This window comes from Dipodomys spectabilis, unplaced genomic scaffold (genome assembly GCF_019054845.1).
Source record: "Dipodomys spectabilis isolate Male_0828 unplaced genomic scaffold, ASM1905484v1 ptg000145l, whole genome shotgun sequence".
NCBI classification, from domain to species: Eukaryota; Metazoa; Chordata; class Mammalia; order Rodentia; family Heteromyidae; genus Dipodomys; species Dipodomys spectabilis.
This window is the reverse complement of record NW_024870822.1, coordinates 5,908,298-5,924,952: the sequence shown is the minus strand read 5'-3', so window position 1 is coordinate 5,924,952 and position 16,655 is coordinate 5,908,298. Positions and strand designations below refer to the sequence as shown.

The window sequence follows — 16,655 nt, the reverse complement described above, 5'->3', positions numbered from 1 at the left end:
TTGGGTGTATAAGTTAATCGAGAATAAGAGTCTCACAGACTTGTCTTTCCAGACTGGTTTCTAATCTCAATTCTCAAATCTAAGCCTTCGGAGTAGCTAGGATTATAGAGGAGAGCCACTGGTAGCTGGCTAATTTTTTTTTTTTTCTTAATCTAAAAAGTGCCTGGCTATAAATCCTTATTTCCTTCAGGGCGATTTTTTCTGTGTTGGACCTAATGAAAATGGACATGGCCAATTTTGCTATCACTAGCATCCGGCCCCACCTCATGCAGCAGTCGGTTGAATACGAGAGGAAGAAGTTCCAGGAGTTTTTGGAGAAACAGCCAAGTATGTGTCATACTTTGTGGTTTCTTAAATTTTTTTTTCACTTTGGTTGCTGTGGCTTGTTGAATAACAATATTTTTTCAAAACAAAACTAAAATTATGTATGAGAATAATCTAATTTGAAGAAGGAGAAACATAAGCTGTTAGGACTACATCGAGAATTGTTCAGGATTAAAAAGAAAACTTAATTGGCAAGCAAAAAGCAATATGGGTAGGGCATGAGTATAGAAATGAAAAAGAGTAGGCTGGGAAGGTGGCTCAGTGGTAGAGCGCTTGCCTTGCATGCATGAGGCCCTGGGTTCGATTCCTCAACACCACATAAGCAAAGAGAAAAAAAGCCGGAAGTGGCGCTGTGGCTCAAGTGGTAGAGCGCTAGCCTTGAGTGGAAGAGCTGAGGATCAGTGCCCAGGCCCAGAGTTCAGGCCCCACAACCAACAAAAAAAAGAAAGAAAAAAAAAGAAAAAGTGAAAATCTTCTCTCTTTTTTTTTTTAAGTGAAAGCAGCAGTTTGAGTTATATTTTCATGACATCTTTGTTGTTGTTGTTGTTGTTTTTGGCTAGTCCTAAGATTTGAAATCAGGGTGTGGGTGCTGTCCTGGAGGTTTTTTGCTCAAGGCTAGTGCTCTACCACTTGAGCTACAGCTCCACTTCCAGATATTTTTTTGTAGTTAGTTGGAGATAAGAGTTTCACAGGCTTTCCTGCCCAAGCTAGATTTGAACCATGGTCCTCAGATTTGGACCCTTGGAGTAGCTAGGATTACAGACATGAGCTACCAGTGCCTAGTGATGACATAATTCTTGTGAGTTCATTTAGTCTTCTCCTATTTATTGGAGATAGCAGACCTTTCACTTTATTTCTGGTCTATATGCATGTCTCTCTCCATGCCCAGGAAAAGTCTGCTTTATTTATTTATTTATTTATTTCTCAAGCTAGCCTAAAATGTGATTCTCCTATTTATACTTCTTGTGTAGTTGGAATGACAAATGTGTACCACCATGCTATGCTTTTTACTGGTTGAGATGGGGTCTTGTGTACTTTTTGCCCAGGCTGTCTCAGAACGATCATTCTCCCAAACTCCATCTCCTAAGTCACTCCCCATACTTTTCAGTCATGAGTTATGGTGCCAACCAAAAAAGTCCCATTTTTCTCAATCTCTCAGAATACTGCAGGAAAGCAAAGGAGTATAGAATGTGAAATTATATTGTATTTTGAGTGAGGTTTTGTTTTTGTTTTGGTAGTTGATGTTCTGGGCAAACTTCAGTCTTCAGATACAGTTTATGCTGAAATCCATTCAGGGTCCAGCTATATTGATGACAAGATGAGAATGGCAGTCTGGATAGAGCATGTGGCCTGATCAGATTAGTTCATCCAGTGCCCCAAGCAGTTGGCTCCTCCAGTACCAGTCAGAGAAGTCTGAGGGGTGCATGGGAACAGGGGGAGTTAGGAAGAGCACAGTAGAAGTGTTGTAAGAAGAAGTTGACATTGTCCCTCTCAGGAGACAGCAGGAGGCATAAGTATGGAAGCTGAAGAGCCTTAGTGTTAGAAGGAGGTACCAGAGAGACAAGATATGGTGAAAGTGCCAAAGTGGAAGCCTCACCATGGTCCTTGTCGGTCAGAGCCTGGTGCTTCTCAACAGTATAGTTCAGTATTTCCAAAGCTGGTGACTGCAGAGAATGCTGTCTGCAGAACGCTGAAGGTAGATAGGCCAGATGGTTTGGCAGTCCAAATGAACTGAGCTGTGGGGATCAGGAGCCCGCAGAGAACAGAGGAGTGGACGGTAAGCTACCGCCTCGCTGCCTGCCCACTAGGCTTCATGGAGGGCTCTGTGGGCAGACTGCAATACCTCCAGGCCCTTAGAGGCAAACTTTCTGCTCTTTCTGTATATCCTTAGGGTATCTGCTGCACAGCTCAGCTTAGACAAGCAAAAGGAGCATGCTGGCAGATGAAGGTCAACCAGTGGCTCCCCAGTGCTCACAGCACCCTGGGCTTCACATCAAACACTGAGCTGTGGGGAATCCTGGCTGATGAGGGTGAGACGTGGACAAGAGAAGGCAAAGGACACGCTACTCAGGGCTGTCTCCAGCGGGTTATACCCCCTGTGTCTCTAGGCAAGAACTGACCATCTCACAGAGCTGGACTCTTCACAGCTTCCAGCTACATTGCATGCAGTGCTCAGGATAGGCAGAGCAGGAAGGCAGGCTTGTCAAGCAGCTGTGGGCAGCAAGGCTTGCCAGGTGTTGTATCAGAACAGTCTGGCAGGTGAGTGGTGCACACTTGTCTACATCCTAAATCTGGTATTTTGCCTAGACCACATGCTATTGGTTGTGATGTTTATTCTCTACAGTAATTCCAAGAAGCATTCCCCCTAAGTGTCAGGATAATTTTTGCAGCTTTGTTTTTCAGACTCCCTAGACTTTGTTACCCAGTGGCTAGAAGAAGCCTCGGGTGATCTCATGACTCAGAAGTACAAACATGCCCTGCCGGCTGCAGGAGAGGCTGCTGGCTCTGGAGATGCTCCCGCGCTGACTCCCGTGGTTGTCCAGAATTATGCATACCTGAAGCTTCTGAAATGGGACCACCTTCGGAGGCCTTTCCCTGAGGTAGGTGCTGCCCAACTCCCACGCTTCTCTTTGTGCCACTGGATTTTTTTTTAGAGTAGCATTCTGATAAAATTCACCTACAATTCACATTCATGGTGCATTTTAGTGCATTTTCACAATTATGAAACAACTATGACTATTTAATTTAGAACATTCCATCACTCCAAAAGAAACTATGCCCATTGACAGTCACTACTCTTTCTCCCTCACTCCCTTCCCCCTACTGATATCCTGCTCTCTGGGGATTTCCCTTTTCTGGAAATTTCTGGAATCATTCAGTTGGGGCCTTTTGTGTCTAAGCTTTTCTTTTTTCTTTTTATTTTTTTGGGTCTGGTCGTGGGGCCTGAACTCTGGGCCTGGGCGCTGTCCCTCAGCTCTTCAGCTCAAGGCTAGTGCTCTACCACTTGAGCCACAGTGCCACTTCCGGCTTTTTTCTTTTTGCTTATGTGGTACTGAGGAATGGAACCCAGGGCCTCAGGCATGCAAGGCAAGCGCTCTCCCACTGAGCCACCTTCCCAGCCCTAAGCTTTTCTTATGAAGCATACTATTTACCCATGTTGTAGCATGGATCAGCAGCTCCTTTTATCCCCCTCCCTTTTTTTCTTTCATTTGTGTTTGTTTTGAGACAGAACTTTGCTATGTAGCCCAAGGTAGTCCCAAACTTCTGATCCTCCTGCCTCAGCCTCCTAAGTGGTAGGATTACAGGCATGCACCATCACACCTGGCTTTTCTTGTGATTTTTATTGTGGTAAAATATACATGCCTTAAAGTTGCTTCTACCATCGCTACTGTGCCGTTAAGCCGCACTGAGTGCGTTCACATTGTTGTGTAACAATCACCACTGTCCATCTCCGAATGTCTCTATTGTCCCGCACTATAAAACCCCACCCATCAGATGGTTGTCTTCCTCCCACCCCTCTAGCTGTGTGTATACTACTGTAACCATTCTAGGTACTGAATAATGGATCCCACTATGTGGGTACACCACATTTTATTTATTTCTCTGTTGATGAGCATTTAGGTTGTTTTTACTTTCTTGAGGATGGAGGACAGTTATGGAGGTTGAACTCAGGGCTTTGTTCTCATTGGGCAGAACCCACACCTCCAGCCCTTTTGCTTTCCTTCTGTTTTTTTGCTTGGGCTTGCCTGGGCCACAATTTTCCCATCCATGTTCTGGACATAGCTAGGATGACAAAGCATATGTGCCTGTAGCCAACTTTGAACATGATGCCCCAGGCTCTCCCTCCCAGTAACTAGCATTGCAGGTGTACAGGGCTTTCACTTTTGACCATGTTTGCAATTTTCTTAATTGCATATTAGGATTAGAACTATAGGATTACGTGGCGACTTTAAGGTTAACCTTTTAAGACTCTACTAGCAGTGGCATCATTCTACAGCTCTTCAGGCAACTATAATACTTATAATTTATGTTGCTGAATTTTTCTTTTTTTTGAGGGTTAGGGATGGAGAGCAATGCAAGAGATTGAATTTAGGGCTTTGTACCTGCTAGTTAAGTGCTCTTGCCCTGAGCTATAGCCCTGGCCTTGTTTTTTTGAATCAGGTGTTGCTAAGTACCAAGTAACCCTGGCCGGTCACTCAACCCAAGTGCCTCCAGCCTTAGCCATCTGCCACTTACCTAGCTTTTATCTTCATCTTTACTGAAACCACAACATTGAACTGGGTGTGGTAGTTCATACCTGTATTCCCAGCACTCAGAAGTTTGAGACTGGAGGGTCTGAGTTCCAGGGTCAGTCTGAGTTACATAATAAGAGCCTGTTTCAATTAAAAAACAAAAACAAAAAACTCACAACTATGTATTGCTGTATAGCTTTTTAGAAACTTCTTCCCCTTCCTGGCTGTACAATGTTTTTGCCTTCTTTTCCTTTTCACTAGAAGTACTGCAGTAATTATTAAAGGGCTGATTAAACAATGAGTTCCCCATTTTATCCAGAAATAACTCTCCCCCTGTTTTTTTTTTTTTTAAGGTGCTTGTACTTCCTATCTCTAGCCTTACATCCTGCTACTTCTCTAAATACCTTTCTCATAAGTTTCTTATACTTCTACTTTAAAAAAATCTGTAAGTTTCATAGGCTGGGAAGGTGGCATAGTGGTAGAGTGCTTGCCTTGTATGCATGAGGCCCTGGGTTCGATTCCTCAGCACCACCTAAGCAGAAAAACCCAGAAATAGTGCTGTTACTTAAGTGGTAGAGCACTAGCCTTGAGCTGAAGAGCTGAGGGACAGTGCCCAGGCCCAGAGTTCAGGCTCCATGATTGACAAAAACAAACAAAAAACCCTGTAAGTTTCAGATTTTACTTCTTGTCTCGGAGTTCCCTGTTGGTGCTGGAGGAGGGGCTCACAAGAGTGTGGGTTTGTAGGGAAGGGTTCATTTGTGAATAGTGGCCTGTGATCTTCTGGAGAGAAGTTCTTGGCTTGACATTCCTCTCAAAGAATGGCTGAGGGGAGATGGGGCTTTCCTTGGGGGAAAGACATCTGTTCTTTTTTTTGTCGGTTCGTGGGGCTTGAACTCTGGGCTTGGGCGCTGTCCTTGCGCTCTTCAGCTCAAGGCCAGCACTCTACTGCTTGAGCCACAGTGCCACTTCTGGTTTTCTAGTGGTTTATTGGAGATGAGAGTCTCATGGACTTCCCTGTCCGGGCTGGCTTTGAACCGCGATCCTCAGATCTCAGCCTCCTGAGTAGCTAGGATTACAGGCGTGAGCCACCGGCGCCCGGCAGAGGCATCTGTTCTTAGAATTCATCCTGAAAATTTCTTTGTCCTCCAGCCCTGCTCACTGTCGCCATTACTGTGATGTAGCAGAGGACACTGTTGGTAAATGATACTGAGCGGTGTTTAACGACAGAGTCCTCACCCATCAGCGATCATTTTACATCCTGGAAACTTGGAGCTCTGAACTCCCAGTTGTGGATTTCTTCATTTGGCATCTCCTTCCTTAAAGTTTGACTATCCTGTGAAAACTCAGATCTGAGGTCCCCAGATCCAGCCCCGTTCTGCTGCTTTTCCCTGTCCCCGGCTCACAGGACCACAGCCGTCTGTAACAGGGGACAAGTGCTCCCACCAGTGGACGCAGACGGCCGCTTTCCAGGCTGCTGTGGTTGCTCCAGCCCTGCTCTGTCCCCTGCTCTTTCTTATTGTCATTGTTCACTTGCCAGTTCTTGAGAGTGTCCTCTGTGTTGGGTGCCCAGAGGGAGGCCAGGGGAGTGAGTATAGGCTCTGCCCTCACGGAGCCCCTCCCTCCAGTGCCCTGCAGGGTGACTTCCTGTTTGCGGGGACAGACCAGCTTTGTTCTCAGTGCCCTTTCGCCTCTAATGGCTGTCACTCCTGTGGACGGAGGCTAGCTCTGCCAGCCACTTTACAGGTGTGATTTTTTCCACCTTTCACACAGGCCCTGCAAGGTAGGAAACCCCGTCTTACATATGCCTCAGAGTTAAAGAGACTTGCTTGACACAGGCTATCAGGTCCAAATTTACACCCAGCTGTGCTTCAGCCTCTTAGCAAGTGTGTTGTGCTGCATCTTTCTCAGCAAGAAGGGCACTGAGATGGAAAGAAAGGCTACAAAAGCTACCCAGGGCTCTGAAGAGACTAGGAAATCCTGAGGAAAACTGAGGCAGGTTGTGCTGGGGCTGTGCTGCCCTCTGCTGGCCATCCTGAATCTGCTTGACAATGATTTCTCTCTTGTTCTTTATAGACTGTTTTGATGGACCAGCGTCGCTTCCAAGAGCTCCAGCTTCAGCTGGAGCAACTAACCATCCTGGGAGCTGTGTTGCTGGTCACGTTCAGCACGGTAGCCCCTGTGATTTCCAGCCAGACTGACTTTGCTGAGAAGCTCAAGATGATTGTGAAGATTCTGCTAGCTGATATGCACCTGCCGTGAGTGGCCGGGGCTGGTGGAGTGTGGGCCTCTAGTGAGCAAATGCGAGTGGTAGGTAGCAGTGAACAGCCCGGAGCAGGCGCTCCCAGAGTGAGGCTGGAGCTTTGTTCTCTAACTTTGTTTACCGGTGAAGACTGCTCTGGAGTTCACGGAGGGCCATAGGGTTGCGCTCCAGTGAACTGGTTAGCAAGATTCTAGAATAGTGCTTTACACATGTTTGTGTCAGATCCTGAAGTAAGAAATTCATTTTCCCTGGTGACCTATTCACACCTATCTATCTAATGTAACTGAAACAAAACCCCCACATAATGGAACTTAACCGAATTGTGTTTAATACATCTTGATACTTTCCATTAAAGTTTTTTTTCTGGTTGCTACCCACTGAATGGCTTTCACAACCAACTAGCTGTAAAACACAGCGTTAGAGAAACCAAGGTACCAACCAGCTAGTCAGTGATTAGCTCCCTACCAAGCTCTTGAAGAGAAAGTCCAGGCACACACCAGGTCTTGCATGTTCCTTGTAGCCTTCCATGCCACCATGACCAGCCCGTGCTATAATGCAGCACAAGTCATGTCTGTGAAGTCTTTTGTTTTTGGTCAGTTGTGGGGCTTGAACTCTGGGCCTGGGTGCTGTCTCTGAGCTTGTCAGCTCAAGGCTAGCGCTCTACCACTTGAGCCACAGCGCCACTTTTGGTTTTCTGGTTGTTAATCGGAGATAAGAATCTCATGGACTTCACTGCCCAGGCTGGCTTTGGAGCATGAACCTCAGATCTCAGCCTCCTGGGTGGCTAGGATTGCAGGCTTGAGCCACCAGCACGGGCTTGTGAAATCTTTAACAACTCTTCCTGCGGTGTAGTCTTGTGAGCTGGTTTATGTGATGTACAGCACGTAGAACGCTTTGGGATGGTTCTAAGTGAGTCCGGCATCTGACAAGGCCCAGTTCAGGTGCAGGCAGTCACTCCCTGCTCCCATGCCCACATTCTAACCTTTACCCAAAGGAGAGCTTGCACTGCTGAGCTCGCGCAAGGTGCGGTTGGTCAGTGCAGTGCGTCAGTGGTTTGTCCATGCGTATGACTAGGGTGTGAGTCAGCCCAAGGAGGCTGTTAGCTCAGTTGATTCTAGCCATGGGCTCTTACCAAAAATCCCCTGCCAGTAGAACTGCTCTATCCAAGCTGCCTGTAGGGCTGGGAATGTGGCTTAGTGGTAGAGTGTTTACCTAGCATTCATGAAGCCCTGGGTTTGATTCCTCAGTACTACATACACAGAAACAAGCTGGAAGTGGTGCTGTGGCTCAAGTGGTAGAGGGCTAGCCTTAAGTAAAAGAAGCTCAAGGACAGTGCCCAGGCCCTGAGTTCAAGCCCCAGGAATGGCAAAAAAAAAAAAAAAAGCTGCCAGGTGGGGGTGGAGGGGTGAGGCGGCTCGGCCGGGAGCTTTCTAAGAATCCACTCGGCATTCCTGTAACTGCCCAGGCGGTAGAGGGCTGCCCAGAGTTGGTACCAGTGAGTCCCCAGGCCTGCTCCCTCACTCCCCAGAAAGTCCAGACCCTCTACTGTGCAGAGGGTTAGACCCACAGCAGCCCTTAGTTTGTCCTTACATATAGAGGGGAAGTACTCAGTAAATTGTAGTCATTATTAAAGTAGCTAAAAATTAAATGCCTTTCCCACCAGGAGCCTAGGAAGTTTGGGAGGGGGGCAAGGAATCGAGGTGTCCTTTTAAAACTTGTAATACTACAGAATATTGCTCAGTTTGTAAAGGGCCTGCCTGCGCACAAAAGCCTGGGTTTGACCCTCCCGAGCACAGCTAAAACGACAAAGTGGCTGCATCCGCGTGTTCCACGATTGCAGATGGGTAAAAGAGAACTCAGTGAGCGCCTTCCCTCCCACTCCCAGCTCAGAGCTGCAGATCCCTGTTCGTATGCCAGAGGTTTTCCGTTACTACCACACACCAGTAAGGAGTGAAGCTGGTGTCATGTGTAGTCTGAGCTGGGCCCCTGCCCGTGTCTCCTGTTGTAGAGAGGTGGGTTGGAAGTTCTTTGCAGTCAGGGGGTGCAGGTGAGGGGTCAGGGAGCAGGGAGGGGAGCCAGGGGGTCCCCTGAAGTAGTCAGTCCACTGGTTGGTGCTGGGGCTGTCCTCAGAGCAGAGCTGGTGGGGCTGGTGGGAGCTGCACATCGCGCCTTCTCCTCTGACTCCTCTCCTTCTCTGCTCCAGCTCCTTCCATCTAGAGAACGCTCTCACTTCCACCGGGGAAAAAGTGTGTCTGGAGGTGAGCAGCCGCCTCTCCCAGTGCGGCTTCTCCCCATTCTCCACGGACAAGGAGACTGTGCTCAAGGGCCAGATTCTAGCTGTGGCCAGCCCTGAGGACCCCATTCGCAGGATCATGGGTATGTATGTATGTATGTATATATGTATGTATATATGTGTGTGTGTGTGTGTGTATGTGTGTGTGTATAGGTACTGGGGCCTGGGTGCTGTGTCCTGTAGGTTTTTCGCTGTAGGCTGGCATTCTGCCTCTGGAGTCACAACACCACTTCCTGTTTTTTTCTATCAGTTGAAGAGTCTTACAGACATTCTTAAGAGACTTTGCTTCCCTGAGCTGGCTTCAGAATCTCTATCCTCATATCTCAGCCTCTTGAGTAGCTAGGATTACAGACGTGAGTCACTAGCACCCAACACTGAATGTTTCTTTGTTTTGTAAGGCTATACAGGAGAGTGTAAAACATGAATGATATTAAAATATTCATCCATAATCTTAAGTAGGACAAGGCTTCAATGGTAGTGACTTACTCCAGTGTCTGGACTTTCACTGTAGGTGCCAAAGAATGGAGCTCATAGCAGGCGCTGGTGGCTCAGGCCTGTAATCTTAGCTACTCAGGAGACTGAGATGTGAGGATCGTGGTTCAAAGCCAGTCTGGCAGCAAAGTCCAGAAGACTCTTATCTCCAATAAACCACAGAAATCCGGAAGTGGCATTGTGGCTCAAGTGGTAGAGTGCTAACCTTGAGCTGAAGAGCTAAGGGACAGCATGCAGGCCCAGAGTTCAAGCCCCACAAGCGACCAAAAAAAAAAAGTGCAGTGACAGCGCCCAAGCCCAGAGTTCAAGCCCACAACCAGAAAAAAAACAAAACAAAAAAGGAGCTCCTGCTTCTTTCATGTGGACTTAGCAGGAAAAGGGACATCACGAGTTCAGTGGCTCCTCCTCCCCCTCTTCTTCCTTGTTTCTGTCTCTTCCTTTCCTTCCAGGGGTGGGGATTGAACCCGTGGCCTGGTTCGTGCTCTCTGGAGCTGCACACCCCGCCCTCTTGTCTGTTTTGGCTCTGTGATTCCTGCTGTATTTTCCTTGGTATGTTGTTTTGAACAATGGCTGAGGGTGGAACATGCCATCATCCCAGTTGCTCTTTGGTCATCCACAGGCAATCTTTTTTTTTTTTTTGTTGGTCGTGGGGCTTGAACTCTGGGCCTGGGCGCTGTCCCTGTGCTCTTCAGCTCAAGGCGAGCGCTCTACCACTTGAGCCACAGCGCCACTTCCGAGTTTTTTCTTTTTGCTTATGTGGTGCTGAGAAATGGAACCCAGGGCCTCAGGCATGCAAGGCAAGCACTCTACCACTGAGCCACCTTCCCAGCCCCTCTACAGGCATTCTTAATTGCACATGGGTTTGAACTTCTCCTAGGGAGCAGCCTCATGTTCCAGGCATCGTGAGGGCTACGGAGAGGATGTGACTGTGCTAGGCCTAGTTTCTGTCTTCTTGAAACTGTGGAGCAGGAGGTCCACATTACAGCTGGGACAAATGCTCAGAAGTACAAGATGCTGAGTGCGTGAGCTGGAGATGATAGGAAAGAATTTCTCATTAGTACTGAAGCCTAATGAGAAGTTTGTCAGGTCATCTTGAATGAGAAGCTGCTAATGCCCCTTCTGCCTTGCAGAGTCCCGAATCATCACCTTCCTGGAAACCTACCTTGCCTCTGGTCAGCAGAAGCCATTGCCCACTGTGCCTGGGGGATTGAGTCCCATTCAGAGAGAGCTGGAGGAAGTTGCTGTGAGGTTCGTTCGCCTGGTCAACTATAACAAGATGGTCTTCTGCCCCTACTATGATGCAATCCTCAGTAAGCTCCTCCGACCCTAACTGTGTGCTCCCTCCAGCAGCAGTATTAATCACTCTCCTCAGAATACTTTTTCTCAACTATACCGTTGCTTTGGAAAATGGCTACGTAGTACATTGCTATTTAACAGCACTGATTCCAGTGGAAGGACTGTCTATCACTGTTGAAAAGACTTGTTGAAGAATGCACTGAATTCTATTTTGAGAGATTGTATTTATGAGTGTAAGTTTACAAATCAAAGCTTTTTGTTATCTTAAGTTTTATAGATAACACTCAGCTTTTAGCAGCTGACTGCCTCTGTCTCCATTCCTACCCCTTGGCGAGTGTAGCACCATGTTTTCCCAAGAAGGTGGGACCTCTCTCTTCTGAGCAGTTCTTTCAAATTCCCCATGCCGAGAGCTACCAAGAGTCCAAGGGACTAAGCCATGACTTTACCTCTTGTCCCTCCCTGGAACAGCCTTCTAGTCCTTCCCCTCCAAGTATTTCATGTCAGAAGGGCTACCTGTAGTCTTACTGTCCCTCCTCTCCTATCTTCTGCTTCCTCTGTGCCTGGAGTCCTTTTGTTCTATGGAAGACTGACTTGAGTTTTGAGGCTATTCTGTTGGGCTGGGGATGTAGTGCAGTGGTTTAGCACTTGCCTACTGTGAACAAAGCCCTGAGTTTGATTCCTCAGCCACACAAACTGGGTGTGGTGGTGCACACCTGTGATCCTAGCACTTCGGAGGCTGCAGCAGGAGGATAGTGAGTGAAGACCAGTCTAGGGTGTGGTGAAACCTCAATTCACACATAAAACAACAGCAGTAATAAAGAATGGGATCTTAAAAAAATTGTTTCATCTTTAAACCATGAAAGTTACAGAGAAAAGTTTATGTATATAACTAAGTATATAATAGGAAAGAAGAGAAATGTATGTTTCTTCTTTTGAAAAATTCCTTCTGATATGATAGATATATTAAATCAGAATTCTGGAGTTAGCTTTAAGTGGTTTTGGGCAATATAGTTCAACTTTGCCGGTTTAGATAGGGAAGTTTTAGAAAAATCCCTGCTAGTAATTATCAAGGAACTTGGGTGACCAGAATTCCAGGCATGCCCTGTGCAGGTGGCCTGTTCTGGTAAAAACAACGTGCTTGTGTGCACGTATACAGATTTCAGACAGGGGTGTTACGTTAGAGGCAGAGGCCTGGAGCTGGTGGAGTACAAGAGGCAAAACAATGCAAGGAATCCCTTTATCAAGGTAGGGGTGAGGCAATAGGACCATTCACCCTTACACTGTTCACTGTTCACTGTTCACTTGTGGCATCCAGACACCGGGTGTGGTGGTGCACACCTGCACTGCCGGCATGCAGATCAAGACTGGAGGATCAGTTCCAGGCCAGCCTGGTCTAGAGGGCAAGTTTCAGATCAACTGAACGTGAGAGCATAAGTCTACAATCCCAGCACTTGGAGGTCAAGGCAGCAAAAACATGCTATAAGTTCTGCTCTAATATTGCTTTTTCATTGCAATAAAAAATACATGCTGCAGGGCTGGGAAGGTAGCTCAGTGGTAGAGCACTTGCCTTGCATGCCTGAGGCCCTGGGTTCAATTCCTCAGCACCACATAAGCAAAAAGAAAAAAGCCGGAAGTGGCGCTGTGGCTCAAGTGGTAGAGCGCTAGCCTTGAGCTGAAGAGCTGAGGGACAGCGCCTAGGCCCAGAGTTCAGGCCTCACAACCGGACCCCCCAAAAAAATAAAAAAATAAATACATGCTGCATTAAAAAGAAAGTCATTAAAATGTAAACGGAAGGACAAATTTTTTCTGGTTTCTTCCCCAGAATGCCAAGCAGTATTCTGGAGGTATAGTAAGTAGCTAAGTGGTGGAACAGTTACTTAGAACATGAGGCCTTGGATTTAATCACAAATACCAAAACAAAGGGCAGAGGAAGGGAGGACAAAAAGAAAGAAAATCATTTAATAATAGCCAGTCTTAAAGATGTTTGGACAAAAAGGTAGAAGAAACTTGGAAGCTCTTTCAGAAAGGCCCGAGGAAGACCAGCAGAAGTCCAGAGCAGCTGGGGGCAAAGGCCACATTTCACTGCGAACACTGATCTTAGTGTCCAATGAAGTGTGCTGGATGGTAGTGTTTGAAGAAGACCACAGAGTAGGCATTACATACGGTAGGACTGGAACATTGGTACATACAATGGCACTGATGGATACTCTGTGACACTATCAATACTTTTCAAAAAAAATTTTTTTTTTTTTTTTTGTCGGTCGTGGGGCTTGAACTCTGGGCCTGGGCGCTGTCCCTCCGCTCTTCAGCTCAAGGCGAGCGCTCTACCACTTGAGCTACAGTGCCACTTCCGGTTTTCTGGTGGTTTATTGGAGATAGGAGTCTCACGGTCTCTCCTGCCCGGGCTGGCTTTGAACCGCGATCCTCAGATCTCAGCCTCCTGAGTAGCTAGGATTACAGGCGTGAGCCACCAGCGCCCGGCTCTCAAAATATTTTTTGCTCTTGTTAATTTTGAAATTGCTCATAGTCCCAGGTTTATACAAAGGACTTCTATTTGCTTGTAGGAATTCAGATAATTACAAGCAGATCAGTATTAAAGTTTCTTCTTATCTATAATGGTATAACTAATGAAAAAACAGAGCCAGGAATATGTTTAAGTTCTGGACAGGGAGACCCTGGGGTCTCTGTGAACTGGCCATATTGTAAGTGAGAGTATTTTCAAAGAAGGGAAAAATTCCATCTCTTGTAGAATGCTGAACGAGCAGAAGGCGCTCACTGATGCTCACTTGGGTTCCTGGGTCACGGAGCCTCGGGTACCCAGCTCAGCACTTTTTGCTTGCTTTCGAGTTTGGGGGCTTTTGCTCCTCTCCAGAGATGAGGGAAGGATCTTTCCCCCACTTTTCTGAAGCAACTTCCTGAATCTCAAAAATGCTTCTATTATAAAAGTTGACTCTTAAGATTTAAAAACAAATTTTAATCCCTCCTGGAGCTGAGCTAGAGCAGAGCTGAGCGTGGGTAGTTTGGAATCTTAATGCATTCCTGACAGAGCTTCACAGACTCAGCTACCGCTGCCTCCCTGTCCACTGGTAGAGTTCCACTGCTGAAAGAAGCCAAGAACAAAGGAGCAAAGTTCAGAGTCCAGTGTACACACTGGACTTCTTCTTGTTGTTGTACAAACCCAGTGAGCTAACTTGCTTCCTGGAATCTCACAGAATTATCAGTGAGAACCAGAAAAGTTCCTTTAGTTCATTTGTTACTCAGGAAGCACATTTGCTTGTAACTATCCCTTACAAGCTCTCCGAGACAGGCATCCTTTGCAGTATAAGTTACCCTTCAGAGTTGACTTGATTCAGCCTGGTGCTGGCGGCTCAAGGCTGTAATCCTAGCTACTCAGGAGGCTGAGATCTGAGGATCATGGCTTGAAACCAGCTTGGGCAAAAAAGTCCATAAGACTCATCACCACTTAATTACTGAAATTAAGCTGTATGTGGAACTCTATCTTAAGTGGTAGTGTGCTACCCTTGAACACAAAGCTCAGGGACAGCACCAAGACTCCAAGTTCAAAAAACACCAGGACCAGCAACAACAACAACAACAAAAAGATTTGATTCTTGTAGTTCACTTGACTTCTTGCCATGAGGATTTAGAGACAAATGTCTTCTCATGAATTTCTATGTATTCAAAAATTCTTTACCACACACACATAGAACTGAGCACCTTGAGAGTGAGGTCAGTATTCCTGCGCTTCTAAGCTGATGGTCATGAATAAATGAGAGCAATGACTGCTGCTTTGTAGGCTCAGTTGATGGATAGGTGGATAGATTCTTACTCTGGGTGGGATTTTAAAAAAGCTCATTCCTGGGGGCTGGGAAGGTGGCTCAGTGGTAGAGCACTTGCCTTGTATGCATGAGACCCTGGGTTTGATTCCTCAGCACCACATAAGCAGAAAAAACTGGAAGTGGCACTGTGGCTCAAGTGGTAGAGTGCTAGCCTTGAGCTGAAGAGCTGAGGGACAGCGCGCAGGCCCAGAGTTCAGGCCCCACGACTGGCCAAAAAACAAACAAACAAAAAACACTCCCAGAAAAAGCTCATTCCTGTAAAATGTGATTATTTATGTAACTTTGTAACTCAACTATAAATATACTTCATGATATGATGTCTTGCTGATTAAAGTAGGTGTGTAGCTTTTATTTTTTTTTGGTCGGTAGAGGCAAGCGCTCTACCACTTGAGCCACAGCCCTCCTTCCGGTTTTCTGGTGGTTAATGGGTGAAAAGAGTCTCCTGGATTTTCCTGCCTGGGCTGGCTTTGAACTGTGATCCTCAGATCTCAGGCTCCTGAGTAGCTAGGATTACAGGCGTGAGCCTCCGGTGCCCAGCAGCATTTTTTTTTCTCTATGAAGAAAAATTATTAAACATCTTAGGCATATCGTCCTTTAGTGTGCACATTCTGGCCAGGATTCTGAGCGGCCCCTCCTCACTTCTGTTTGTGTTGAGCTGCTTCCTCTTATCTCTGAAGATTCTGGGAATAGAATAAGTACTCTGGCCATCTTTCTTGGCATTTTATAGGGGTTAAGTGTTTGTTGTTTGGCAAGCAATGACTTACATGAGGACATTGAGTTTCTTTTGATTTGGGGATAAAGAAACCAGATTTGTTGTAAAGGAAAGCATCGATGTACTCTGCTTGGTTCACATGAATATTCGTAGCCTTTACAGGTAATAGAATTCAAGTTGTAGATTAAAATAAAAACTGGTAATAAGAGAAAATTTGTCTTCTAGGATAGGAATATGTAACAGCAACATTTATGGATATCACAAATGCAATATTCTTTGTTGAAAAAACAAAGAAACCAGGGTTTATGTACTAGCTATAGTAAGTTAGGGGCTCTTTTGGACACCTATAAAATGAAAGGCTCCTTCTAACTCTTACCTTCAGTGGCAGTAGGCTTTTGCAGTTTCTGATGTAGAAGATCTGGGTTTGACTCTTTTTGTCTTCTTACTACCTGTTTAGTCATTGTTTCTTAGGCCTAATAACTGACACTTTGCAGTGAGGACCAAATTTGTAATGGGTATGAGAATGCTGCGTACATGGAAAAGGCTATAAATTGCTTTATTATAACAGAAGAGAATGTCTAGTCCTCTGCCTTTAGGCGTATATCTGCTCGGTGATAGATTCAGCAGTAGTACCCAGCCTCCCTTCAGCAGAGCATGTTTTTACAGGTCCAGAGGGAGGCTTTCTTCCTGTACGGGAGCTCCATGTTCTCTTTCCTGACCTCCAGACAACCACTACACCCCAGTGATTTCTCCTCATTCCAACTCCTACATTATTTGAACTGAATGAAATGCATGAATGAACCTATGGATGGATGAATGAATGTTAATGGATTATGGGCTATGAAACTTTGAGTATAAAGCATTATCTCACTTAAAAATCTAAATAAATAATTATAATGATATTTGCAATTGTGTATTATATTGCCTTTGTACTATATAATTACTTAATGCATAGCCTTCTTTTTTTGGTTAGTCATAAGGCTTGAACTCTGGGCCTGGCACTGTCCCTGAGCTCATCAGCTCAAGGCAAGCACTCTACCACTTGAGCCACAGCGCCACTCCCGACTTTCTGGTGGTTAATTGGAGATGAGTCTCCTGGACTTTCCTGCCCTGGCTGGCTTTGAATCGCAATCCTTAGATCTCAGCCTCCTGAGTAGCTAGGATTATAGGCGTGAGCCACCAGCACCTGGCTTGTGCATAGCCTTTT

At 46.2% G+C, this 16,655-nt stretch overlaps 1 protein-coding gene across 4 annotated transcripts in view; it reads left to right on the top strand.

The window, feature by feature from the left end:
* Tcp11l1 (t-complex 11 like 1) overlaps positions 1 to 16,348 on the top strand; it is a 33,802-nt gene extending 17,454 nt beyond the window's left edge. For 2 of the 4 annotated variants that reach the window (XM_042691434.1, XM_042691435.1), the window contains exons 6-11: positions 191 to 327; positions 2,728 to 2,924; positions 6,630 to 6,811; positions 9,020 to 9,192; positions 10,732 to 10,911; positions 11,175 to 12,486. In XM_042691434.1, coding sequence (XP_042547368.1) covers positions 191 to 327; positions 2,728 to 2,924; positions 6,630 to 6,811; positions 9,020 to 9,192; positions 10,732 to 10,911; positions 11,175 to 11,416 — 1,111 coding nt within the window. In that variant the 3' untranslated portion in view covers positions 11,417 to 12,486. Of the gene's footprint in view, positions 1 to 190; positions 328 to 2,727; positions 2,925 to 6,629; positions 6,812 to 9,019; positions 9,193 to 10,731; positions 12,487 to 16,114 lie in introns of those variants that run through there. The other 2 variants (XM_042691436.1, XM_042691437.1) reach the window with 2 other exon arrangements.
* Positions 16,349 to 16,655: the final 307 nt, after the last annotated feature.